General features: G+C 43.4%; 1 protein-coding gene across 6 annotated transcripts in view; it reads left to right on the top strand.

Annotated features, from left to right (window-relative positions):
* AOPEP (aminopeptidase O (putative)) overlaps nucleotides 1-27,246 on the top strand; it is a 265,274-nt gene that overhangs the window by 156,919 nt on the left and 81,109 nt on the right. For 4 of the 6 annotated variants that reach the window (XM_066615751.1, XM_066615746.1, XM_066615745.1 and 1 more), the window contains 2 exons: nucleotides 11,363-11,425; nucleotides 12,313-12,396. In XM_066615751.1, the coding sequence (XP_066471848.1) occupies nucleotides 11,363-11,425; nucleotides 12,313-12,396 (147 nt within the window). Of the gene's footprint in view, nucleotides 1-11,362; nucleotides 11,426-12,312; nucleotides 12,410-27,246 lie in introns of all 6 variants that reach the window. The other 2 variants (XM_066615748.1, XM_066615747.1) reach the window with 2 other exon arrangements.

Here is a 27,246-nt window from a genome sequence, read left to right as displayed (position 1 = left end):
CAAGAATGCATTCATATACATCTTCAGATGACAGTTATCTGTTAACACTCAGAGTTGTTTTCCCCCCAGTATAAATGGTGGGAGGCTTTCAGCAGAAAAGTAAAAGTCCTTCAGGGTCACTGTTCTCATTGAGATTTAATGCTTGGTATTTCTTCTCATTCTTTCTCATGTCTTATCTCAAAGACATTCTCTTTGAATGTGATATATGTGGACTTGATGAGGAAAGTGAAACTGAAGCAACTACAGTATTTGAAAACCTCCCTATCTGTGCAGGTCAGGTACATTTTCTAAAGATCAGCAATTCAGAACTTCTGCCTACTAAGCATATCTTATAGTCCATAATTTGGAGGAGACCATTTCCCCTTTATTCGCTCCACTGAAGCTTAGCAGTTAGTTTGTTCAGTTCCTATCAGATCTGGTGTTGATCACTTGTCACAAGAAAGACCTTCTGCATCTTTAATTTTGAAACTAGAGACATCACTGTCCTGAAACTAATTTTGGTCTTCATAGGGGACATATTCACAAATAAACCTCAATTATTGCTCTACATATTAATATATAGAGTTTCCATTTGGCACATTACATCAGAAAGCTGGTTTTGAAAGGCAATGGTTTCTTCCATAGAACAAAAAAGGGCAGAAATAATGGTACAGCACACCTGAAGTAGCTTTCCTCATTAGTGCCAAATGGGAACACATGCTCCCTTTCCAGAATAAGTCTATGAATTGGATCCCTAAGGTGTTGTTTATGGTGGCTTTGTTAAAGCTCAAAATTCTTTGTGGTTCACCTTTTTCTATTAATCATACCACTGTGCACAAAAGCTGTGTTATGTGCAGAATGGTTGAGTTTATCCCTAGTAGAAAGGAAGTATGTTTGGTATCTACAGAACAATAAGAGTTTGCTGCCTGGCTGGTCAGTGCTGGATCAAGTTCACATTCCCAAGCTCCCACTCTCCCACCTACTTTTGCGAGGGGTGGAAACAAAAGGAGGGGAGAGAGGAAAGGGCCTTTCTTGCACAGTGATGTGAGCCGAGACTTTCCTAATATGGACACAGCTGAGCCTGCATAATATTAAATGCCTATTTTAATCTGTGCTTTGCAAAACATCCTAAGAAAAGCAAAGCGATTAGCTACAAATTAACTCTTGCTCTGTTTTCCTTGGCCACCCAAAACCATTCAAAGGAAAACAAAAATAAGTTGCCCCCAAATACTTTATAAAGAACAAGGTAGTTGTCTTGTTTCCTTTTTACTGAGGTTCTAACACAAATATTCAAACTTGTGGATATATTTTTTTTCCTCCCTAAACAGTAGTGAATGGTTTCAAAATTCAAAATGCTGCAGAAAACGTAAATTCTACCTCCTTGGCTGTTGACACCCTGACTAATACAGTTATGAGAGGTGAATGTAGAAGTTGGGATGGTGATGAATAGTCACCCCAGGCTCCTAGCACCTGTTTTCATTGTCCTAAGAAACTGGAAGAGATCACCAAGGCTCAAACAGTATCACTCCTGTGGTGCATGGATAGGGGGAAGTAGTGAAGGTAATGCTTCCCTCCTTTCCCCTGATCTCCCTGAATGCCAGGGCAAAAATTGGTAGACTCCACTGCCACCCACAATGACAAAGCTCGGCAGGAGAGACTATCCACAGAAGCTTGCCTCTCAGTAACATGGAGAAACGTCCAAAAATCTAGCTAGTAGTATGTAACCAAAGGTCAAGGAAATCAGGGACAAGAGACTGACAGAGTTCAATCAACCACATTTCAAAGAGTTAAAATGAAAGGAGAGAGTTTATTAAAAACATAATGTGGGGGTGCTGGATAATACAAAGAGTTAAGAAAACAAGCAGACTTGGAAAATAGATTGGGCATTGGTAATGTCCAAGAGCTGATATTAGCAAAAACACAAGCAGGCAAACTTTAAAGCAAAATCATTTCCTAACATGCCTAGCAGCTGAATCCTATTCCCCACTGCATGTGTGCCATGGAGGGGGTGCACTGCATGCTCTGGTGGGGGGGGGCGTGATTAAGAAGCTGCAAAAGGTAAGGGAAAATACTTAACCCTTTCCTCTGTGTAGGCCCTTTGATGGCCTTGGACCCTAAGCCTGAGGAGAGCTGGGAACAGGACAGGTCAAAAAATGGGGCTAGGATCCTTACATGCAACTACCACCAGATCGACCCGTCCACTATCATGCTTTCCAGTAACTCTCCTGAAACACCCCATTAATCCCTCTCCCCACTCATGGCCTGCCCCTGCTGACAACTTACTGGGGCTGGCAGAGCCTCCCAGAGCTCCTGCTGCTGCTGCAAGCACCACACTGCTTGATTTTTGCAGCAGTGGCTTGGCAGCACATGAGTGTCTCAGTTTTTGTGATAACAGAAAGTGTCCTGACAACACAGGGCAACCATAGGACTGGGCCCTAAATTTCAATGTTTTCTAACTGTACTTTCTTCTCAGTACCAGCTTGAGGAGTCCATTATCTCTCTTTGATCCCCAGATGGACAGTAGAGAACTTGATCACAAACAAATGTGTTCTCTGAGAAAGTCATGCACAGGCATCCTTGGGAAACCGAAGTTCAAATACCTAGGTACAGTTATGTCATTGGTCCATCCAGTTGTGGGTGGTTTACAACCATAGAAACATCCCTATCTGCACTCTGATTGGTCAGATGGGCTTGAATGCCCTGTTGACTAGGGCATGCCTGCCCCAGGACCTATAGTTCTATTGACTAGGACCTATTGTTTTGAGGGAAAACAAATGAAGAAGACATGGAACAACCAAAAAACCTGTCTCCCTGCAGTGACACTGATTTCAAAGTGTCTCAGAGAAGCTTCTTTCCTATTGAATCTTATGCTGAGGCCTTAAGGGAAACATGGAGAAAAAGAACAAGAGGGGCTCAGTCATCACAATGCCACTGGGCAAGGCCTGCCCATTTCAGAAAAGTGATGATGACCATTTACAGTAAGTATCTGTACTCCAACCCATTCTATCTCTTTGCCAAAGTTTGCAGTCTCTGGAGACTTCTGGCACTTCAATAAAAGAGGGCAGCTGAGTTCACCTGAGACAGCCTGACCTTCTTTGTATATCAGTACTGAATGTTTTCAGCATCAAAGATTCTTGATGGATTGAAGCTGGAGACAGTGTGGTTACAAAAGGTATACAGGGATGTCTGCCAAAGATACTCTATTGATTCTGGAGATGTTAATTTGCAAGTGGTATGGCTTATGCACTTTATGGCAAATTAGTCCATCTCCCTTTTAAAGTTTAAACTGCTTCTGCAGCTGCGGTGCATCTATTAGTGTTCCAAAAAGGTGAAAATTTTAAAACTTTTTTTAAATTATTTGCTATACAAACTGCTTTGTAAACTTCTTTGTTGAAAAGCAGTATATAAATATTCTTATTCTAATTATTGATAATGTCTTAAGAGAACTTTTGATTCTTATACTTGTGACAGGATTGGCTGAGGCAGTAAGAGATATTGGTCATATGAGCAGGTTTGGATGGATGCTGCACAGTGATTGAGTGATTTTACAATCTCCACTCATTAAGAAGTATATTTCCAGCATAGGTATGTGGGAGATTTATATGAATGCAATTTTTTCTCCTTCATAGAAATACCCATTAAAAATATGATGTTGGATTGATTTAGGATTTTATTTCAATCATGTGGACCCTGCCTTTCTACTCAAAGAGCAAATGGTACAAAATGATAGGAAAAGAAAAAGCAAAATTAGTGAGTGACATGCATTTTTAAATTCATTTGCATGGCACTTTCAACCAAGCATTTTACACAGCACTAAAAAAAAACATGAAAAATAATACTTAGCATTTGTTTAGCACTTTCTATGTGTTCAAAGCACTGCATATTTGCTGTGGAATGTTAAAACTTTACATACCAGAAATCAAAAGACTAAAAGTCACCCAGAGATCTTAATGAATGACAGCACAATCCTGGCATGTTTATTCAGAAGTAAGTCCCATTGAGCTCATTGGAATTTACTCTCACCTAACTGTGTATGGGATTGCAGTCTGAGTATTTGAACCCAGGTTTCCCTGTCCAACAGCGAACATACTAATCACAGCTTACTACTATTGTAAAACAATAGTTGGGCAGGCAATTGCTTAGAAAAATGCGATTGACAATATCAACCCAGAACTCTCAGGATGATGTTGTGAGCCTGTAAACCTTTTGGGCCAGGATCGTGTCCTCACTTTTTTTTTTTAACAGCACTAAATAAATAGCTATTAACAACAGTAATGTGTGTGTATTCTCAACTTTTCTATAGCATTTTCCAAGGGAAAAAGTGTTTCTCATGACTCTGTAGGTGGCTTAGGGCAAGCCACTCAGGAGTCATTAAATGTTACACAAACTGCATGGAAGCAGCTTTTGTTACAGTAACATTGAAATAACCAAACAGCATGGGGCAACTGATGATGTGAGCACCAGTTTCATTAATGGAAGCTGCTAAAATTATCTCTCACCCATATTATTGAGCCATTTGCATGTTATATGCAGGAACTACTCATGGAAAACTGGCTCCCATGCAGCTCAGATAGCATGTAAAGTCCATCCATTTCTCTCAGCCTGTGACCTTCAAGTAAACTTGAAGGGGCCATGGGTTCCTGGATGTCCCAGCTATGTTCTCCTTTATCTGGGTCTACCACCAGCTCAGCCAGGACCAGTTAGAGCAGTGGTTCTCAACCTGGGACATTGCAATGCCCCAGCCTGAGGGTCTTAGCCTCTACCCCCTGGAGGGGGGGAGGCAGTGACGCAATTGCCAGAATCACAGAATCACATTGCCTTTGAGTGACACAGGGACTTGCTTGACTTACCAGAGGATGCAGCAGGCTCCTGGGGGTGACAGAGTCCCACACAAGCCTCTGCAGGGCTCCCCAACATGTGGAGTCACTCAAAATAATGATTGCAACCAGTTTTGCAATCGCAAACCGGAAGTGGGTCATGATCATTATTTTGAGTGTCTCCGCATGTTGGGGAGCCCTGCAGAGGCTTGTGTGGGGCTCTGTGCACCCCCAGGAGCCTGCTGCAGGCTCTTATAAGTCAAAGCAAGCCCCTCCACCCCTCAAAAGTGATGTGATTCTGGTTATCCTGTTGCAACCTTCCCCCCTCCTGTGTAAGAACTTACAGCAGGTCTCAAACTGAGAACTGCTGGGTTAGAGCCTCGCCAGATACTCATGCCAGGCTTTCAGGTAGTGATGTGAATCACCTGATTCTGGATAGGCCAGTGGTGTAGCTAACCTAGTTGCTACCTGGTGCAAAGATGATTCCATAGCCCCCCATCTCCTACATCAAATTTAATTAATTAAATTAAATTACCACTGGACTGCATTGTGGCTACATTGGAGCTGGAAAGCTGGACAGGATTGGGGCCTCAGAGCCAATCCTATGCATACCTACTCAGAAGTAAGTCCCATTATAGTCAATGGAACTTACTCCCAGGTAAATGTGGATAGGCTTTCAGCCTTATTTACTTCTGTAAGTGACCGCAAATCTAAAAGGTATATCTAATTTAGAGCCCATTCCTATGCCTGTCTACTGAGAAGTAAGTCCCATTGTGTTCAGTGAAGCTTATTTCCAGGAGTGTTTATCCAGTTTGAGAGGCACAGGGGGCTGAGATGATCATACCAGCCAGCAGCTTACCCATAGGAACTGGAATAGAATAGGGATTGATGAATTCTGAAGAAATGATGATGGTCAGGCCTGCTTTGGGCGCCAGGTGACGCTTGGTGCTCCCTGGTAGCCTGGCACCTCTGGCCTTGCCTTGCTGCTCCCCACTTCAGGTTCCTATGCAGGTGTAGGCAACCCATCACAGCCAGCCAAACCTACTATGTATCTACACAGAAGCAAGTCCCATTATAGTCAATGGGGCTTACTCCCAGGAAAGGGTGGATAGGATTGAAGCTCCAGGGAGTTGCAGGCATTATTAACAGTATTTATATTAACAGTATTTATATACCGCTTTTCAACTAAAAGTTCACAAAGCGGTTTACAGAGAAAAATCAAATAACCAAATGGCTCCCTGTCCCAAAAGGGCTCACAATCTAAAAATATGCAAAGGAATACCAGCAGACAGCCACTAGAACAGACAGTGCTGGGGTGAGGTGGGCCAGTTACTCTCCCCCTGCTAAAAAAAGGAGCACCCACTTGAAAAAGTGCCTCTTACCCAATTAGCAGGGGTAATGGAGTGAGGGGCTAAACTATTGCCCCCCCCCAGGTTTGTGTGCTACGCTGTGTGCACGCTTTGCTAGCGCTGGGACCGGCAACTGAGGCTGGGCTGCAGGCACCGCGGAGCAGAGGAGCAACAAGAAGCAGTTCCGTCACCATGCCACGTGCCCCCCTCTCCTGCAGCCAAACTGGAGTCTCTCCCCTCTTCTGTGTGCACTGCGAGGGGCTCACAGTTCGGCTGCAGGAGAGGGGGGCGCATGGCGTGGCGACGAGACTGCTTCTTGTTGCTCCTCCGCTCCGTGGTGCCTGCAGCCCAGCCTCAGTTGCCGGCCCCATGCTAGCAAAGTGCGCACACAGTGCTGGGACCTGTGGCAAGCAGCAGCAGCCGCAGCAGCACATGACCCTGACCGGCTGAGGTGGTGGCAGTGGCGGCGGCATGTGCTGGGTGGCAGTGGCAGCGGCCCCAGCAGCTGGGGAGGCGTGTGCTGCAGTTCCATCTCTGCTGGGGGTGGGGGGCACACTTTAGTTTCCCCTCTGTCCTGTATGCGAGGTGACGGGCTGAACTGTTCCCCCCCTCCTTCCCCAGCTGGCAGTACTGCTGGGGCAGTTGGCGAGCAAGCAGCAGCAGCACATGCCATCCCCAGCTGCTGCCACCACCCTCTCAACTGTGAGGCTGAGTCTTCCGTGCTGTAAGGTGCAGTGAGGAGCACAGGAGGCGACTGTTGCCCTCCCCTTAAGCTCCTCTCTCCTCCGTGTGCCTGCAGCAGCCCAATTGGCGCGCGCAGGCATTCAGCTACAGGGTGGGAGGGGCTACAATGCGTGGACCTCAATTTGTAGCCCACGCTTTGTAGCCCACGCTTTGTAGCCCCCCCCATAGTCCGGTGCATTTGCTACCCCTTGCACCTCCTTAGCTACACCATTGGGATAGGGCGGCGTCCACAGTTCAGTTCATAGATATGCAGACCTAAGACTTGGGACATGGAGAACTGCCTCAGCCAGGGCTGTGGGGGCTGCCCCAAGAAAAGTTCCCTCTTACCAACGCATGGTCCCCAGTTGCAAAGTGACACTCCCTCACCAAGTGGTCTTAGTACCTTTCCGTTGATCTTGTGCCTTGGCCAGATTACTGCTGGCAATGACTTGGGCGGTCTTCAGGGTTCCCAGTAGCTGGGACATGTAATCACCCGCAGGCGTAGATGGGCTCACCGATCACAGGACCCAGGCCTCCTGCAACCCCGCCAAAAGCCCTCACGGGCAGCACCCATAGAGGAGGTTGAACAGGGCTTGCCTGGTTGAGGCCTGTTGGTTTTTCCTCACAGTGAACAGGATGGCATCCAGATATTGGTTCCAGCAGGCCAAGCAGTCTTTGGCCAACTTGCAGATCATAGTTTTGAAGACCTAGTTAAAGTGCTCTACCAGCCCATCAGTCTGGGGATGGTAGATGGCTGTGAATTTCTGAGTTATGCCCAGTGATTGACCTAGGCCCCAGAATAGTTTAGAGATAAACAGCTTCCCCTGGTCAATCAGGATCACCTAGGTTAGGCCCACCTTGGCAAACGGACACATTAGCACCCGAGTTACCCCTGTGGCCTGCATCCCCTGCAATAGTACAACCTCCTGGTAGTGGGCTGCATAATCCATGAGCACAAGGGCATAGCAGAAACCCCTGGCAGACAGGGAGACAGGGCCTATAAAATCCATAGCTATGTGTTCAGATAGAGTCCCCCCCCCAATGGAAGGGGACATGGTTGCTTGAAACAGCGCTTGGGCATTCCTTCTGTGACAAATGGGGCACGTATTCTTGGGCATCATTAACCAAGAGTCCAGCTGACCATCTTAAGGTGACCATGGTGCTTGGCCCAGTTCATGTCATGGGCAAACTGGAGATGGCCATCTCCTAGGTAACATGTGGAAGACTGGCTCTGGCCTGGGATTGGACTCTTAGTTCTCTAAGAGAACTCTGGTCCTATATTCAGACAGTTCCACAATGTGGCCGTTTCAAAAGTAGAGATAAAACTTGGTTGTCTGCCTCTAAGAGGTGCCTGGCAGTATCCTTCCCTTTCTGTATGATGACGGAATCTTCTTCTCTTACTCATCTTGGCCTCTGGAAGAGCATAATAGTTAACAAGTAGCAGCTACTACTTAGTATCCTATCATGAATGTATAATAAAAAGGCTGGAATAAGATTTTCTGCTGTGATATCTCCATTAAGGCATTCTTCTTTGTGCAATACTTCATGGCAATGTTGCTTCTATTTAAAGCAAGGGGTTTGATCTTGGCTTTGATCTGAAGCTTTTGATCTTGAAAGACAGTTATTGTGGTAATAAAGAAAAGGGCAGGACAGTGTCTTTTTAAAAATAAAAGCTGTAAAGTTAAAGGGGCGGTCAAGATTTAGTGAGCGCTCATTTGACATACATTCATGTTGTGACATATGTTTGTAAATGCATCTCATTCCATGTGGGAGAAGGTCTGCTTTGATATTTTGCCTTTTTTACTTTTCAGAAGCATAGATTTCTTTTTTGACCTTTAGAAGGAATTCATAAATATATCAGTGGGATTTTTCTGATAGTGTCTATGCATTGCACATAGACACACACCATTTACCATCGCAGTGTGCCAACTACTTTGCAGTTATCCTCTTCTTTGCACTTATAAATAGAAATTATGAAAGTATAACCCTACACTTCAAGTTCAGTCCTTGTGACTACTTCTTGTCTGATGTTCTTCTTGAAGCCATTGGTTTAGCAAGCAAATAACTAAAGCACATGTTTATCACCTTTACATCTACAGACCGACAGCTTGATGCCAAGCTGTTTACTCCCATACAAATCAGCAAATTCAATGGAATTTAGTCCCAAATTAGCCTGCATATAATTGCAGCCCGAAAGCAAAGCACAAGATTTGCTGAACTGAGGCCTGTTGAAGGAGTCCGAAATGGTATGCCCATGACTAATACAAATGGCAGGATTCCAGTTGCAAAAAGCAAACTTGGTGCTTGCTTTTAAGATGCACTTCAGAGTCTCCATGGGATTCATTTGATACAGTTTTGGGTTCCATAGAGGTTAAGGAGCTGGGGAGGGGGTGGTTTGAAATTCTTGTTTGCACTGTAATATATTGCTAGCGATAACTCAGTTACAACATTTTATTACTTCTGGTTGGAATTAGCACCTGCAATAGGGGGATGATGTGGGGGGTGAGGGGATGCATGGCAATATCTTCTAATTCAAAATGGAATGGTATAGAACAGTGTTTCTCAAACTGTGGGTCGGGACCCACTAGGTGGGTCGCGAGCCAATTTCAGGTGGATCCCCATTCATTTCAATATTTTATTTTTAAAAAGCTACCATGGTATGTGATTGCATTTGTGGAAAGTTACAGATCTGTACTTTTAACAAGCTACTATGTATATTCTTTTAACAATGACAATAAATGGGACTTACTCCTGGGTAAGTGTGGGTAGGATTGCAGCCTAGGATTGTAAAAAATTTTCCTGCTTGAAGTAACTTCTGGTCATGACACCACTTCCGGTGGGTCCTGGGCAGATTCTTATTCTAAAAAGTGGGTCCCAGCGCTAAATGTGTGAGAACCACTGGTATAGAACATGAAGTATCTGTTGCAGTTATCTTCAGGAACTTCTGCATCGCTTTGAATTCCATGCTTTTATTTTCAACTTGTACATGATTAATATATTTTTCTGCATAAAGAAATGAACAACGTGAATAAAGATTTAATAAAAAAAAATGTGAATTTACAATATCTGGCATCTTCCTACTCCTACTTTGGGATACTTGGTGTGGACTAAGGGCTCAATCCTATCCAATGGGGTGTGTGCTACATCCTGCTGTAGGGAGGCAGTCATGAAGGCCTCCTCCAGGTAACGGAATGTTTGTTCCCTTACTTTGGGGCTGGAAAGTCCCTTATGTTTGTGCTGGAAAGTTGGATGTGATTGGACCCTAAGGCTGTGATGCTATCCACACTTACCTAGGAGTAAGACCTATTGACTACAACGGGACTTACCTCTGAGTAGAAATACATAGGCTTGGGCTCTAAATCACTTCATTCAAATTCTGGTGACTTAGAGCCTAATCCTATGCATGTCTACTCAGAAGTAGGTCCCATTAGTGGGGCTTACTCCCAGGAAAGTGTGGATAGGATTGTAGCCTTAGATTCCCATTTTACAGGCGGGGAACTGAGAGAGAGAGAGGATTATGCAAGGTGACTATAGTGGAAGGAGAGATTTGAGTGTTGATCTGGCTAGCCCCAACTCTGTCCCACACTGTCCTGTGCATCAGCCTTGGCTCTCTTGACTCCTGCTTGTATGCAGGCAAGACCTGGGAACCTGCCGTAGAAAAAAGCCCTGTTTTAGGGCAACTTTGGTGAAAGGGGGTTGGGGTGCTGTAGCTTCCAGTCAACGAGTTCGAACCGGGGAAGTGGAGGAGGCAGCCAGACGCGATCGTGTTGAAACGGTGACGTTGGCTTGGCCTGATCAGCCGAGCCAGCGGGGTGCAGATCGGTTCCCCCGCTACCTTTTGGCGACGGGCGAACAAAGCCGCTCGGTCTGTGTGCCCTTAAGGCAGGCTCCTCCTCTCTCTCCTCTGATCTGATCTGGGAGGCTGGAACACGAGGATCGGCGCGGGGAAGGGAAGGGGGAAGAGAATCCTTCCCTCTCTTAGGTGTTTCCTTTCCCAAGGAGGTCGGTCCCTTGTGCTGCCTCGCCAACGAAGGCACCAGGGCACGACCCTCGCACCCTGCAGCCCGTGGAGGCGTCGAGCAGGGGGCGCCTGTAATCGTCTCCTAACGCAACCAGCAGCCGGTGCTGCGAGCATCCCGGACAAATGCAAGCAGATCTCCTCCGCGGGTGTGCAATAGGAGGAAGGAGCCAGCGCAGCCTGGGGGATTGAGTGCAAGGTAGTGTTTTCTTGCAGACCCTCCTCCTTCTCTCACCCCCCTGGGGAGAAGCGCCCGCGGATGGGCTGAGACTTGGTGTCAAAGTCTCGATGAGAGCAACTCCTAGTCCCGACTCTGCACCGCGAAGGTCAAATGAAGAAGAAGAGGAGAGGTGAAAGTTTTGGGTTGCTGCACCCGATCTTGGAGGCGAGGAGGCGGTGGATCGCCTCTTTCGAGTGAGCGAGCGGCAGCCCGGGACACCTCAATAAACATGCACTTTGTTTGTCTTCCCATCTAGCCTTTATTGGAAGAGAGGGAGGCTTGGCAGGAGTGTCGGCTCGCCCAGCAAGTGGATGAGGAGGTAACACACGTTCTGCTTGCTGCTAGTTTCATTGTTGTTACTTTTATTGTTGTTCTCCATCAGTTCTTGCAAGTCTCTGCTCTGCAAAGTTCCCTCAATTTATTTATTTTTTTAATTTCTACAAGAGGAAAGGAAGTGTCATCTAAAAATATGCTATTTGCTAGGGTTTAAAATTTTTTTTTTCTATATCTGCAGTCACTTAATACAAGAGTGATTTAGAGCACAAACCTATGCCTGTCTACTCAGAAGTAACCCCATTATAGGCAATGGAGCTTACTCCCAGGAAAGTGTGGATAGGATTGCAACCTCACAGGCCAATCCTATGCCTGTCTGCTCAGAAATAAGCCACATTATAGTAAATGGAGCTTACTCCCAGGAAAGTGTGGATAGGATCGCAGCCTTAGTGGATCTTTGACTTGAAGGTGTGAGGAATGGACCGCAGGGACTTCTCTGTAAAACCTGTGCACTGCTTGGAAGAAAGCCCCATTGAAGTCAGTGGCACTTTTCTTCTCTTAGGCTCTCTTAGGCTGTCCAGATCTAACCATTTTAGGAACTGTTTAGATAGATGTGTGGTTTTGTTTATGTCTCAAAATGTGAGTTCCTGCTGTTTCCCAGGTTTGATTTATTAATAAGCACAGAGAAAATTTATTGCATAGAATGAAGGAGGGGAATTCTTTTTTTGATCATGCACAAATGGCTAAGAGGGGGAGTACCCAAGAGCATACTATTGTACACTGGAGAAGTGTACTCCCCCCTTTTCTTCTTTTCCTTTTCCAGTGAAGCAATGGAAAAATGTGTCTTGGGTCTGTTTTTAGTTTCTTACTCATGCTGAGTAGTTGTACTCAGGTTGCGTCTTCTTAAAAAAGCCCTATGGTTTTGATCTGTAGGTCGTAAAATGGATTCAAGTAAATCGGAGAGTCAGGAAAAGCAGCAAAAGGAAAAGGCGATGCGAGGAAGCCACTTTCCTAAAGGTATGAACTCCTGGTGGGTATCTTTATAATGGGTGGCATGGGGAGAAGTTCAAGGGAGAAGCTGTTTAATGAAGAGGAGATGTACAATTAAGTTTCTGGAAGTACTGAGTGAAGAGATAAGTTGCTGAGCTAGGCTCCTAGCATAGCATTGGAGAAACTGCATTGTTACACATTGTGCTGACTTGGGGCATGGAGCAGGGGAATTTGAGAGAGACTTTATAGAAAATGAAATGGGACTTTTGCAGTCATTTATTTGGTTGCTTTATACCTCTTATTAAAAAGTTTATGCTAACATGTCTGGTTGGGTTCCGTTAGCACTGCAAAAAATAGAACATGTTGCAAATGGGGATGTTACAAGTTGCAAGAAAAACTGAAATCCTTAATATATAGTGACTTGTGTGGCTTGCAGGAGTTTGTTCCCCAGTTAGATTGTGGTCCACGGTTGCTTCTGGGCAAGTCCCATAAAAAAACAGCAAATGGGTGCTACATAAGAGCTGTGCTTGGTAGATTGCACCCTCAAAATGGAGAAGGATTTCTTATGTGCATTAAGGGTGCTTTGTTCTGGCATACACATACACTGTTCGGTTGTATGTTTAATACAGTTTCCTGGTTCAATGAAGATCATTGCTGCACATCCATTGAGATGTGCTGTATGTCTATCTGAACATGAGACATGCATGGCCTAGTCCATGACTAGTTTGAATTTAAGGTGTCTTAGTCCTGTTGAGGTAAATGTGGCTAGCAACCCCATACTAGTTATGTTCATGGAGAAGTAAGTCTCAACAATTTAAATAGAATTTCCTGCTAAGTAAACAAAATGCCCCAAGATTGTGGCTTGGAAACAGAGTTTTGTAAAATGCATCCTGGTAAGTAATGACTTTGGTGTGTTGAATAGCTGGAAAAAAGGGGTTTCGAAAATTAAAAGTTGGTAATCAGTGTGGAATCATGTTAGAACTTCAGTAAACCTATTTTTTCCTTGTTTCTGGGATTTCTTTTCTTTCTTTTTCTTAAACCTCTGATTTTGCAAGAATTAAAAAGACAGTGTTAACTTTGCAGCTTGGACAGTCCTTCTAGAAAGCCAGATGAATCATCAGGGCTTCTGTAGCCAAGTTCTTGCTGATAGTGTGGCTGCCAACTCCCTGGCTTGCATTGCCTTAGTATGGGCATTTCTGAGTTTGATTAATGTTTGCAAATAATACAGCTGTATGCGGTGGTGATGGTAGTGGGAAATGGACAATGAAGTGGGTATAATTTGGGTCTATATCCAAGGATCTGGACAGGTGGAATAGCAAATGTCAGATTAGTTTATTATGATGAGCGGTACAAAGAGGCATAACATGGATTCTAAGCCAATGTATTAATATTATTGTGGAGACCCCTGGGTCATGACCCTGTTCAGCATATATGCCAAAATGGATTTATAGTTTCAAAGTAGGGTCTAATTTCATCAACTAAAGACTGTTGCCCATCAAAGCATGTGTCACAATGAAGGGCTGCAGCACTTTTTGTCCCGTTGAGATTAAAGTCTTGACTTTCTTCAAATGGTGTAAGTAATTCAGCAAATATTATTACTAGTATGGTATTTATATATCACTTTTCAACAGGACGTAGTTCACAAGGCAGTTTACACAGCAAAATGAGTCAATAAATCAATACCACTTTTAAGCAACGAATGCATCATAGTTTGGAATCGTTATTTGTTTCCAATGATATTTCAGTGTGTGGTTGCCTTCTGTAAGAGCTTTTCCTTGTCACAGCCAGAACATGAACTGGGAAACGCTCAAGTCCTTTGCACACATCAAGGCGACCATTGTGTTGGCTAGCTGGAATTCTCATCAACTGGAATTCCAAACTCACTGGAATTTTTTATGTCAGTGTGCTTGGAGTGGCTGTGGAACCCACGTTTTCAGATTCAAAGAAGGGAGGAGCGTTTTTACTCTGATCCAGGAAAAATCTTGGTTAGATATTTAGGGTAGTGTGCCATGTTTGTGTTGGCTTGAATATGATATTGGTTGCCATTTTATAAGCTTGAAAGTGTGAAAGGGAAGACATTTTAAAAAATGGAACTGTCTGTATTGTGTAATGGACCTTGGGATTAACCAGAGTGATCTTTAAAGCGGTTTTTGGCATTCAATGACTAGGCAGTATACAGTTTCAGCCTACTATAACTAATTTACACTTGCTTAAAATGTGTTAATGCAATGATGTTGTAACTTTGAGTAACGTTATCTGTAAAAAAGGGAGGAGCTTCTTTGGGATGTGTAGATTAGCAAGTGGGAATAGCAATAATGGATATGAAAAAATAGGAAACGGCATAAAAATATAGTGGGTTATATTTGGTGGACACATCACAAATATAGCAAAAATTTTTTTTGCTGCTGTGAGAGTGAGATTCATGACTGTAGTATGGGTGTTTAGTGAAGGAATAAAGAGCACTTGCTATAACTATTCTTATACTTCTGCTCTCTCGCTGACTTGACTTTGCCCAATTCCTCAATACTTATGACAAGATAATCATATTCTATTCTACTGGATGAGTGATTTTTCCCATTACTAACCTCTGTGAGAAACCATGAAATCAAAGCAGCCATTCATGCATTTGAGTGCAAAGTCTTGTCGGTTTCTTGAATAACTGATTTCTTCCTGTGGAACAAAATATCTTCCACCCTGGAAAAAGTTTTGCAACAACTGGGTGTTGCACTTGAATGTATTATACTTTCCAATAATTGCGTTTTAAAAACAGATCCCTTGAAGATACGGCCTACTGAGTAAGGCCTTTCATGAAAGGATGCAAAATGGTGGTGAAGTTGCATTGCTGCTGTTTAAATGGAAAAGCAGTGCAATCCGATTCATGTTTTTCTTGGACTTAAATTCCACTGTGTTCAATGGAGTTTACTCCTGTATAAGTATGTTTAGGATTGCTGTCTTAAATAATGTAATGTACTGTTATAGATGAGAGACAGCTCTTAAATGGTTGAAAGTTTATTTATGCCTCAACCTGTCCATTTGTTATTTTTAATTTTATCTCTTCACTCGCTTTGCTGCCCTTCTGTTTTTTGCTCCATCCAAGATCAGGATATGCTGATTTGCTCAGGATATGACTTCCATTTGCCTCTCACATAATGATCATTTAAATTTTGTTTAAGGCTGCAATCCTATCCACACTTCCCTTGGAGTTAGCGGCATTGGACACAATGGGACTTGCTTCTGAATAGACATGCATGGGACTGTGCAGTAACTTTCCTATTTGTGTTTATTTTGTTTTTCCCATAACTTTTTTCAGCTCTCCTATATTTATGTGTGTTGTTTTTTTTTGGTCTTTTGTCAGCTCTTTCACATTTTTCATCCCTATTCCTTTCACCGTTGACTCTGTTCTATTCCCCCTTTCCCACAAGTTATCTCTCTGTTTTGGTTTGGTTTTCTAGAAAGCCCATTCCCCCCCCCTTCGTGTTTTGGTATTTTCTCCATTTCATCAACTGGTTGTGGAGAAAAACCTAGTAAATTTTGGAGGGCTTGCATAGTCTGAGAAGGCGGTTTATAATATATAAAATACCTAAATAAGTCTTTACTCTTATAACAATCCTACGCATGTCTGTTCAGAAGTAAATCGCATTGAGGTTGATGGGGATTACTCCTGGGTAAGTGTGTGTAGGATTGCAGCTTAAAATTTCTGAACTATGGAGAAAGAAATCAAATAAAATAAGGAGATGGTGAACAATATATAAAAGTGCTTTGTAATAGTGCACATAAGTTAAAAAAGTTTTCTTATTTTAAATATGTAGATTATGAAAAAGCAGTCTGTATAGGCAAATTGAGATATAAGAAACTGCCTTTGAAAGAACAGCAGAGTACTTTGAAACATAAACAATTTATTTAATTGTTCAGTTAAGTTGTTCTTAGTCTTCATTATCAATGGGGTATACTGTATATATTTATTTACATAAAGTATTTATATCCTACTTTTTCCCTTCCATCTGAGAGATGCTCACAATGATGCACAGCATATTTATTATAGATTTATACTTTTAGATTTTTAGCTTCTGATGAAAATAATCACCAAGAAGGCCTATACTAACAATAGAAAACAATCCAGGGGCCCCTTCATCCTCAGACTGATGCTGCCATTCAGTTCTCCAATCTTCCAGCAACTAACAGTTGAGGTAGAGTTCTTTTCAGGCAGAGAGAGAGAGGGTAGGGATCTCCCAGCAGCTGTTCTGTGACCTCTGGTGGTGGCCAGGCCGATCTGGAAAATAAGTGGTGCAGCTTCCCCGGGGCCCTTAGTCCTGTGCCAGAGTCCAGTGGATGTACCCACTTGCTTCTCCAATCTCTAGGTAACTGTATATTGTATGATCTCTAGATTCCACAGTGTTCATGCATGCTGTATTTTGTTAGGGGCAGGAAAGAAATGAATTTTATGCCTTTACATGCTATTTATTTTCCACATTTCTATACCGCCATTCCTCCAAGGAGCTCAGGGTGGTATATGTAACTTTTGTCCTCACTACAACTCTGTGAGTTTGGTTAGGCTGAGAGATAGTGATTGGTCCATGGTCCTGGCATGTAAAATATTAGAGTGTGTGTGTGTGTGTGTGTATGTGTGTGTTTTAGACCATCACTGTAATTACTCTGTGTAGGCATGTGACAGTGGAATTTAATGTATCATTTTAAAAATAATATAATTATTGCTTTATTATTTAAGAACTTCAGTGAGTCTTGTGGCACCTTAAAGACTTGCCAATTTATAATCGCATAAGATTGTATAGATTGCAATCTGTTTTGTCAGTGCGGGAAGCAGACTGTATGAAATAAATTGGTGGTTATTATTATTGCAAATATTTATATACCACTTTTAAACAAGAAAAGAAGCTTGCAAAGCGAAAAACAGCTTCCTTTCTAGAGGTAATTAAAAACTGTACTGTATACGCTTAAAAAATTGCTGATCAGAAGCTCTAATACGAGAAGCCTACAGCATATAGTTGAATTACAAGTTCAGAAATATCATTTTGGAATGCTGTTAAGGGCTTTGTACGTTAAATTTCTCCCTCTTAATCAAACCTTCTTGTACATCTGATAAAAGATTGGTTAGACTTCTTTCCAAGATACTTGCTGTCTACAGGCAAAGAATTTTTGATATGGGGGAGCATTCAAACATGCAGCCCATCACACCAAGTTATATAGACCTTGGCAGCTGTTCTTCATTTCATTTCACAGTGTGTAGGTTGTCTCAAAGTTGGTTTTGGTTGCTTCACAGTTGCTGTCGTGGCATGAACACAGAAAGCCAGATGCTGTGCATTTGATGCAGTTCATGTATAAAAGGCTTAACACTAGATTGGTAATAATAAGGATGGATCCATAGAATTAATAACCTTCACAACTGTTTGTGAGACTTCCCTTCTTTTAACATGGTCACTATCCAAGCATTGTCCTTAAGAAAACAAGTCTAAGATTCAGATCTTGCCATCGCTTTACTTGTGGCATTCTCAGTAGAACCATTTCTGCTACTGTGGAATCTGGAAGAGACCTTATTGGAGCATTATTGAAAGTTGTTTCATGACCTATATAAGGTCTAATGCCTTTTCTACAAATCTGAAGTGGCCATTTCTAAATTGGAAAAATGCAAACCAGGATGGCCATGTGTTGGAAGTAGCTTAAAGTTTACATAGAATTACATCACTTAATTAGTGTGGTTCATTGCCAGCAGCCATTTCCCTCCTGCACTGTGAAAGATTAAGGCCACTTTAATGTGAAACACAAGTTTGTGAAGGAAAGAAAGACAACAGACATGTTGTGCCTTTTATTTGGACCAAAAATTAGCAACATTGCTGTAGTAGAACCTTTTATTTGGTGGTTCCTTTCCTTGGAGACATTTATAAATGAGATTCATTTATATGAGAGCATTCAAAACTGCTAATAATATGCATGATTGTGTCCTAATACACTTATATATTCAGAGTGTTGGTTTCACATGTGCAAATGCTTTTTCAGGCACCCTATTCTTAGATGCTGCCTTTAAGTCTAGAGGCACATTTGTTTTTTATAAAACTTTGGAGATATTGCTGCCCCTTAGGCTAGTGTAAATTTCAAGTAGGCAGAGAGAAACCGGTGAAATACCAGAAAGGGGAAAGAAGCACACCTGGCCTCAGCAAGGCTTTGGTTGGCAACCTTCAGTCTCGAAAGACTATGGTATAAGCCTACAGCACCCAGTATTCCCAGGCGGTCTCCCATCCAAGTGCTAACCAGGTCTGACCCTGCTTAGCTTCCAAGATCAGACAAGAGCAAGGCTTTTAATTTGCCTTATAGTTTACAAGGAGTGAAAGGACCGAATCCTATCCAACTTTTTAGTGCTGATGCAGCTGTGCCAATGGGTGCTGTGTGTGCTGTATCCTGAAGTGCTGCATCCTGTCATTCAGGCCTCCTCAAGGTAAAGAGCCTTGGGCCTGAATTGTGGCTGCATTGGCACTGAAAAGTTGGAGAGGATTGAGTCCAAAGTGTGTTGGTGGAGGTATAGAATTGTTACACCTCCATGACTATCAGCAAGTAGTAGGCCCATTATCCAAGGGGTAAAGGCTCTTTTGTTTCTTTTCCTTTAGCTGTGCTATACTGGGTCAGGTTAACATTGTGACAGTGGTCCTGAAGACCAAGCTGTGACACTGCTTATAACTAATTCTTACGTTGACATTTTAAAACCCAGTCATTTGCACCATGTGTAGAATCTCCACAAAAGTTTCTGAAAGACTACATTGTTTAATTTCTGATTATGAAGTGTGGACCAGTAGTGATTTAAACTGCGAGCAATAGTTTATTAAACAAAGCTAAAAGATAGTTATGGATTGGTATCGTCCATGTTGGCAAATTTTGGCCAATAAAATTGGATTAAAATAGCAGCAGAGTAACAAGAGGATTTTTTATTTTTTGCTTTTTAAGTACCATGCTGCATGTTTTGTTTTATGTGTTTTTGATTTAAGGGATTTAAGGCTGCAACCTTATGAATGCTAACCTGGGATTAAGTCCCACTGAATATAATGAAACTTACTTTTGTATGAATACAGGTGGACTCTCTTTATCCATGGATTTGGGACCCACGGTTTTACCTCACCACAGGTCCCGAACCCATGGATCTCTCCACCTATTGTCCTCTGGATGTGTTTGGAGGCCTCTGAGGTGCAGCCTCCCTGGCCCTCAGAGGGGCCTCCAAACATGACCGGAGGACAGAAGGTGGGGATATCCATGGATTTGATTATCTGTGGATTTCTATATTTACAGGGGCTCCAGGAATGGATCCCCCATAGATACCAAGGTACCACCTATATGTACCGTTCGGCAACTTTTCCTACTTGGCAATAGTACAGTGATTTTGGCCTAGGATTAATACTTTCCACTTGTGGATATGCTATCTGATTGATCTAAACCAGTGATTCCCAAACTATGGGTTGGGACCCACTGATGAGTCAGGACCTGATTTTTGGTGAGTACCCAAAGGGTGATGGAAAGATCAGATAACAAATTGCCTCAAGCCCTTAGGCTATTCAGAAATTAGATACTGTAGCTGCTAATTATCCTGCAAAGAGTTCACCTCCTATAGCTTGCAAGCATGTTTAAATACAGTGGTACCTTGCATAACGAATGCCTCACGCACCGAAAAACTCGCAGAACGAAAGCGTTTTGCAATTTTTGGTGACTCGCACAACAAATTTTTATGACCCGTGCTTCGCAAGATGAATTTTTTGTTTTGTTTTGTTTTGGTTTGTTTTAAGGGGGGGGGGGATCTTCATGTCAGTTTATGATCCCGTCCACCCTAGTAAGGGGAGGATCTTCATGTCAGTTTATGTAAGTAAGTCCCATTGTGCTTGCTTCCAGGAAAGTGTGCACAGGATTACAGCCTTCAAACTCCCCACTCAGCATCCCCCCCATCGCTCATTCACCCTCTCACTGCCCCATTTCCTTCACGTTTCCCCCCATGATCACAGCAAAAGCAAGCAATTGAGTGCAGCTGCTCTGTCCTCCTCCCCAGCTTAGAGCACAATCCTGTGGGTGTCTCCTCAGAAGTAAGTCCCATTGTGCTTCCTTGTTTCCCTCCCCATGATCATGGCAAAAGCAAGCAATTGAGTGCAGCTGCTCTGTCCTCCTCCCCAGCTTAGAGCACAATCCTGTGGGTGTCTCCTCAGAAGTAAGTCCCATTGTGCTTCCTTGTTTCCCTCCCCATGACATGGCAAAAGCAAGCAATTGAGTGCAGCTGCTCTGTCCTCCTCCCCAGCTTAGAGCACAATCCTGTGCGTGTCTCCTCAGAAGTAAGTCCCATTGTGCTTGCTCCCAGGAAAGTGTGCACAGGATTACAGCCTTCAAGCTCCCCACTCAGCATCTCCCCATTTTTGAAATCCTCTATACAGTATGTATGCCTTTAAAGAGCACTTAATAAACACTTTGTAAACCAAATTTGACTTTGTTCTGACTTTTCTTGCCCATAGGAACGCATTAATTAAATTTCAATGCATTCCTATGGGAAAACGCGCTTCGCAAAACGAAAAACTCGCATAACGAAAGGACTCGCGGAACGGATTAATTTCGTTATGCGAGGCACCACTGTACAGGAAAATAAATGTTTGAAGGTCTTTTTCTGGTTATTATTACTTATAAATAAATAAATAAAAATTTTTCTTTCTAGATCTCCTTTTTTAAAAGTCTGGTAAACCTTGGTGGGTCCTGATAGAGTTTTGTTTAAAAAAGTGGTTCTCGGTGATAACTAGTTTGGGAACCACTGATCTAAACATACTATGGCGGGACATGTCGAAGCGTCTTCCTGCATATACAGGTTGTCCCTCATTATTCACTGGGATAAAAAAATCAATGGATAAAAAAAACAGTGGAAAAATAGATTTAAAGACCCACTTCCAGGTTTCTTGCCCCTACATTGCTCCTAATTGAATAAGGTCTTGCCTCGACATCCGCAGGGATTTGATTATGGAACTCCCTGCTGATACCATCTAATGTGTTAAATAAAAGTAGTTTTAAAAAACTAAAAAGTGCATCCCTTTACAATTGTAGTTTAGAAACAGCTTTTCTTACTGTTATAGAGAAGCAGTCAGAAATGCAATTGACCCCTGCCTTTGCCCAGCTCAACTGAAGAATGGAAAGATCGCTTGCATGACTGTCTCTCAGCAACAGTAAGAAAGCAGTTTTTTAAACTGTGATTTTAAACTGTGATTTTTTTCCTCTTCTCTAGGGACCAGCAGATTCCTTCTCATTTGCAGTGGCCATTTGTGTTGAGTCAAATCTGTGTATAACAAGGTTGGACCTGTACTCCTCTCCTAGTTTCTGTGTGGTGGCAAATTCCTGCATACAGGAGGAGAGTGGTGCCAGATGGCAGAGATTTGCTGGGGATCTAAGCTAAATCAGGGGTGCCTAGCATTGTCTTCAGACATCTTCCCCAAAGGGAGATTCTTAGGCTGCAATCTTATGCACATTACTGTAATTAAGTCTCATTGAAGTAGACATGCATAGGACTATGCTGCAAGTATTTTAATAACTTTATGTGCCAAACAAAGAAAAATTATGTCTTTTTCCTGCTGCTGCTTTTCCCCAGTTTGGGTTAGTGCAGACCATAATCATGGACTTGTCACCCAAGTTGTGTTTTTGTTTGTTTTTAACATATTAGTTTGCCAGTTCAGAGTTTCTTCTCCTGATTCTTTTCTTTAAATGTAGGATCCATTTAGTTGGCAAGATTCATTAGCTGAAACCTCAGCATGTTACATATGTCTTCTCTGTGCATCAAGTTTACTTTGTTTTTATGTAGTTGGTTAGTATTCTTTTAATCTTGAAGAAAATTAGTACTAAGTAGTTATTTCAAACTGTTAAAACATCCTGTGTTGTGTTTGGGGAAGGGAAAAAAGAAAGGGGTTGAAAACACATTTGGGAGGAGGGAAGGGAAGGGCTTGAAAACACATTTAGGACTTCCAAGCTGTGATTTGTGGCATGCGCTTATTTTCAGTAAGTTATAGCCTACAAATATCCTGTGTCGGAATTCGGAATCTGTTTGAAGTGTTCTTTTAAAATGGAAGGTTGTGCAATTCCAGTGACCTAGATGGAGTGTAGACAGTCTTCTCATTAGTTTCTCTTGTCCATGGCAGATCAGAGAACATTCTTAGAATTATTGTTGGGTTTTTAAGAAGTAATCTTTTTATTTTCTCATGCTTGCGTCCAGGTTGAAAAGTACATTGCCGAATATCTTCGTCTGGTGTCATTATATCTAAGCTTATTTAGGGTGATGTTCATCTCTTGGCTCACTTGTCATGCCTTATTGCTTTATTTGAATCAAGAAGATAAGGAACAGTTGCTTTCTTATGTGTTTTATGTCTGCAATCTTATACACACTTTCTAGGAGTAAAGCCCATTGAACACAGTTCTGACTAGATATGTGTAGGATTGCACTGTATGTCAGATTATTGTCCAGTTCTGATATCCAGTCTTTATTGTTGTGGAATTGATTTGTACATGAGATTTTTGTATAAACTGCATTTGTATTTACAAAAGTAGCTTCACTGAAGAAAAAACATGACCTTGAAATTTAAGATCCAGAACAAGGAGCAGCAAGTTGTGTTGCAGATTTGAGTCCCCAGCAATCTTCTCATATAAGTGGGCATTCTGATTTAAATGGCTTGCTCTTAGGTTAAGGATCTGCAACTAATATGCCCCTGCATGTGGCCTGCCGAAGATATTTTAATGCCTGAAGCACCCCAATAGTGCCCTTTCTGTAGTAGTAGTAGTAGTAGTAGTAGTAGTAGTAGTAATTTCAGTGCAGGCATTTAGCTGCAGTGCTTTTTTTGTTAAAAAAAAAAGTGCAGGAACTCACAACTTGTTAATCATTTATTTATTTATTTATTTATTTATTTATTTATTTATAAGTCATTTTTATCGGAGAAATAAGTAATAAGATACAACTAGACATAGACAATAACTATACACACACACACACACACACACACGTCCATCCCGTGTGAGCTCCCTGATAGCAAAAGCACCCCTGCCACAGCTGGAGTGTAACACCCCATTTTTTTTAGGTGGGGAGGTGCTCCATTGGGCTATAGGAAACTCTCTCCATTGGGCTATAGGAAAGCCTATAGTTAAAGTGTTCAGAACTACTATATGAGGTCTTGAGCCCAGCTGGTGGCCATCAGCACCTCAAGTATTAGTTCCAAACACTTTGAGCCTAAGAGCTCTTATGGCTCAATTGCTAAAGTGCTGGTCTATGGAGCCAGAGGCTAGGGGTTCAAATCCCTATGAGGAATAATTTTTTTTTTTTTTTAGCTGGGGAAGTGCTCCATGGCTGCAAAATATAAAGGTTGGTTGCCAGTTGCCAAAAGGGGGGCCAGTTGAGGCTGCAAAACTCCTCAAAGTTCAGTCCCAGGCAGGCTTTTTTTTCTACCTTTTTTTTTTTTAAGTCCCAGGTAGGACTTAACCCACAGCTAAGCTCCTGGAGTGAGCCCCCTGCTGGAGACTGTGGGTTAAGTCCAACCTGGGACTTAAAAAAAAAAAATTATTCCTCATAGGGATTTGAACCGCTAGCCTCTGGCTCCACAGACCAGCACTTTAGCAATTGAGCCATAAGAGCTCTTAGGCTCAAAATGTTTGGAACTAATACTTGAAGCGCTGATGGCCACCAGCTGGGCTCAAGACCTCATATAGTAGTTCTGAACACTTTAACTATAGGCTTTCCTATAGCCCAATGGAGAGAGTGCTGGGCTGTGGAGCACAAGGTTGGAGGTTCGAATCCCTTCCTAGCTAGCAGTGTGGGGCGGGAGCGGCACAGGGAGGGAAAAAAGGTGGGGGCGGAGAGGAGGGGGGGAAAAAGGTGCCGGAACACTGTTTCCGGTGCATTCCATTATAAAAAAGCCCTGTTTAGCTGTGTTTGTGGGGGATATGTTCCAAGACCTACCATGAATATTCCAAACTTAATCTGGGCAGTTTTTCTCTGTCCTTTTAGGTTGTGAAAGTTGTGGAACCCAGTTAGGTTTCTTTGAAACTTTTCCTGTCACTACTGCTGCTTCCCCTCCTTCCATTGGCCATCGCCCCACCCCACCTACCTCTTCCAGTGGCTCCTGGGCATGCAGCTGAGCTGAGTGGCAGAGCCATCTCCAGCCAATGGGGAGAAAGTAAAATTCAGACACTTTTTCACTTTTTCAGATAACTGAAACTGTGGAAACTGAACCTGTGGATAAGGTGGACACTTGTGATTGATCTGTAACTGCCCTTAGTGGTATCCCAGGTTTCCCAAAATGATGAAGCTATCATCTACGTGATATAGTTCTCTAATAGCCCAAATCTTATACTGGGCTATTATACTTGACACTTAAAGCCTGTCCTCAGACCCTCTTCTGTGATGGTGCTGACTGCTGTGAAGCAGTCAGTGCCTGTCACAAAAAGTGGTCCAGCAGCATGCAGCTTAGCATGCTGCTGGGAGCACTGGTGGGAAGACCTGCACCTTCTCGGTCCTGATATCTGCTCTCTGGAGGAGCTAGGATGATGGGAGAGGTGGGAGGGTGGAACCACTGGTGTACCAACAGGGGGCAGAGGAGGTCCTTGGCCCCAGGTGTCACCATTGGGAGGGAGACAAGCTACCCCCTGGCCCACCCGCACCCCCAATATAGCGGCTGCGGCATGGTGGGCAGCTGCAGCCTGCAGCTGAGCTCCCAGGCAGTGTGGCAGTACCCGCCCTCTTTCCAGTTGGTGGGAGGAGCTGGAGGTGGAGCCATGCAAAGGCCGCTACAGAGCCAGTTCTTCTGGCAGCGGCGTATGCACCTGTGGCAAAGAGCAACATGGGTGGGGAGACCTGAGTAGCGCCTGGAGGGGGCAGCTGCCATTTGGGGTTTGAGAGCAGTGTGGGTGGGTGGCAGGTGACTGTGGCACTGAGACAGTGGGCATGGTGAGGGCAGCTGCCTGGGAGTTCAGCTGCTTCTGGGAAGGGGGGAGAGTCAGCCAGCCAGCCAGAGATGGGGGGGGAGCCAGGGTGCTGAAGCGAGTAGCAGCTGCCTCTGGGAGGGAGGGAGGGTGGGCGGGCAAGCGATTGAGTGAGCCTGCCAGCCAGTTGTGGCCATAGATGTGGGGGAGCCTGCCAGTGACTGTGGAGGTAAGGGAGAGTGTGGGCCAGTATGGCGGGCAACCCTGGCTGACACCAACAACATTATTTGTTGAGGAATTTAGTATAGTGCCAGTTCTCAGCAGAATGCTAGTTCCAAGGACGGTGAAAGTGTCAGAGTAAAAAGGCAATGCAGACAAGGCAGATGTCCACCACCAGTTTGTATTTACAAAATATTTACAGATAAGCAGTTCCTTTGCAGCAAAACAGCGTAGTATTTACAGCAACAATCTCTAACTCTCAGACATAGACTCCTACTCTCTCCGACTCCATGCAACAACCCTCGCAGGTGGGCTGTACCTTGCTTATATGGTGCTGTGCACCCATCACAGTGGAGATGATCTCTTTGCATTTCTTCATAGTGTCATGATTGATTGCATCATCTCCCATGGTGCACTAGCCATACCTTCACATTGACTTCTGTTACAGGTACTTTCTCACTATGACTCAGCATTTTTCATATACTTTGATTAGTGGCATGGAGTCACAGAGGGATACAGATAGATATATACATACATTGCTTTCAGGCTTACATTTAGGCGCAGACATTAAGGCCTTGCCCTATTCAGACTGCAAATTTCTCAGGGGTATTTGGCAAAATAGTCCAGATATTATTGACCTGGCTGAAGGGGAAGGGGGTGAATGGTTGCGAGAGCCTGTTCCCTCACAGCGTGGCCTCCTGCGGCATCCCCTGATTGGCTAGTGCTGCTCTCAGTCTGCAGTTTGGATTTGGAAAAGGACTGAAGAGGGAAGAAACTCGTGCTTCTTCTCCTTCTCCTCATGGTGGCTCGTTCAAGGAGGGAACCTTGTACCACACCGGAGAAAGGAGAAACCAGTGCCTGCTGGTGGCTGCCTGCCTGGATCTATGATTGCAATGAGGAACAAGGGAGAGTCGAGTCACTCAGGCTGCCTGCCTGCGCTCAATTCGGTGCGTGTGAAACTGAGATGGGAGGAGAAAGGAGAACAAAAGCTGTTGGATATGTGTTGGGGGGGTGCTATGTGGAGGATGCTGTTTTGTGTGAGGGGGGAGTTGTTGTAGTATACTCTGAACTGTTGGAATGGTTAATCTGGATGCAACAATAAAATGGAGCTGCCTCTGAGTGTGTGCAGAGTGCATCTGCCTCTAGTGACTGCTAAACCCTTTTGGGCATATATGTGGCACTGTGTTCTGCTTAAAGACACAGGCTGCCTGGCTGTGCTCAATTTGGTGATTGTGAAACTGAGGTGGGGGGTTGGTCTGAGGAGGTGTGAAACAAAAACTGTTGGATTTGTGTTTGGGGGGCTGCTAATGTGAAGGATGCTGTTTTGGTGCAGGGAATAAATGTGTCGGGGGATACTCTGATTGTTGGGGAATCGCAAATCTGGATGCAATAATAAATATAATAATTTTATTTAAGTTTAAAAATAAATAAATTTTATTATAATAAATAAATTATATTATTTAATATAATAACTTTATTATTTATTATTAAATTATAGGGGTGACAATTTTATCGGTCCCAGGTGCCAAATGGCTTTTGTATACCACTGGATGGAATGGGGCCGAAGAGAGCAGGGAACAGGTGGATTGAGTTCCGGGAAGGGGTGGGGTCAGTAGTACTGGTGCCACAGATATCCTAACCACCTTCCCAGGTCCGATCCTGCAACCTGGGTCAATGCAGAATTGCAACAGCTATTTAGCTATTGTGGGTCTGAGTAGCCCTGTCCATGCTGCAAAGGCT

Source organism: Tiliqua scincoides, chromosome 2 (assembly GCF_035046505.1).
Source record: "Tiliqua scincoides isolate rTilSci1 chromosome 2, rTilSci1.hap2, whole genome shotgun sequence".
NCBI lineage: Eukaryota > Metazoa > Chordata > Lepidosauria > Squamata > Scincidae > Tiliqua > Tiliqua scincoides.
Note: the sequence above shows the minus strand (reverse complement) of the source record. Positions and strands in the feature narration are given on the sequence as shown.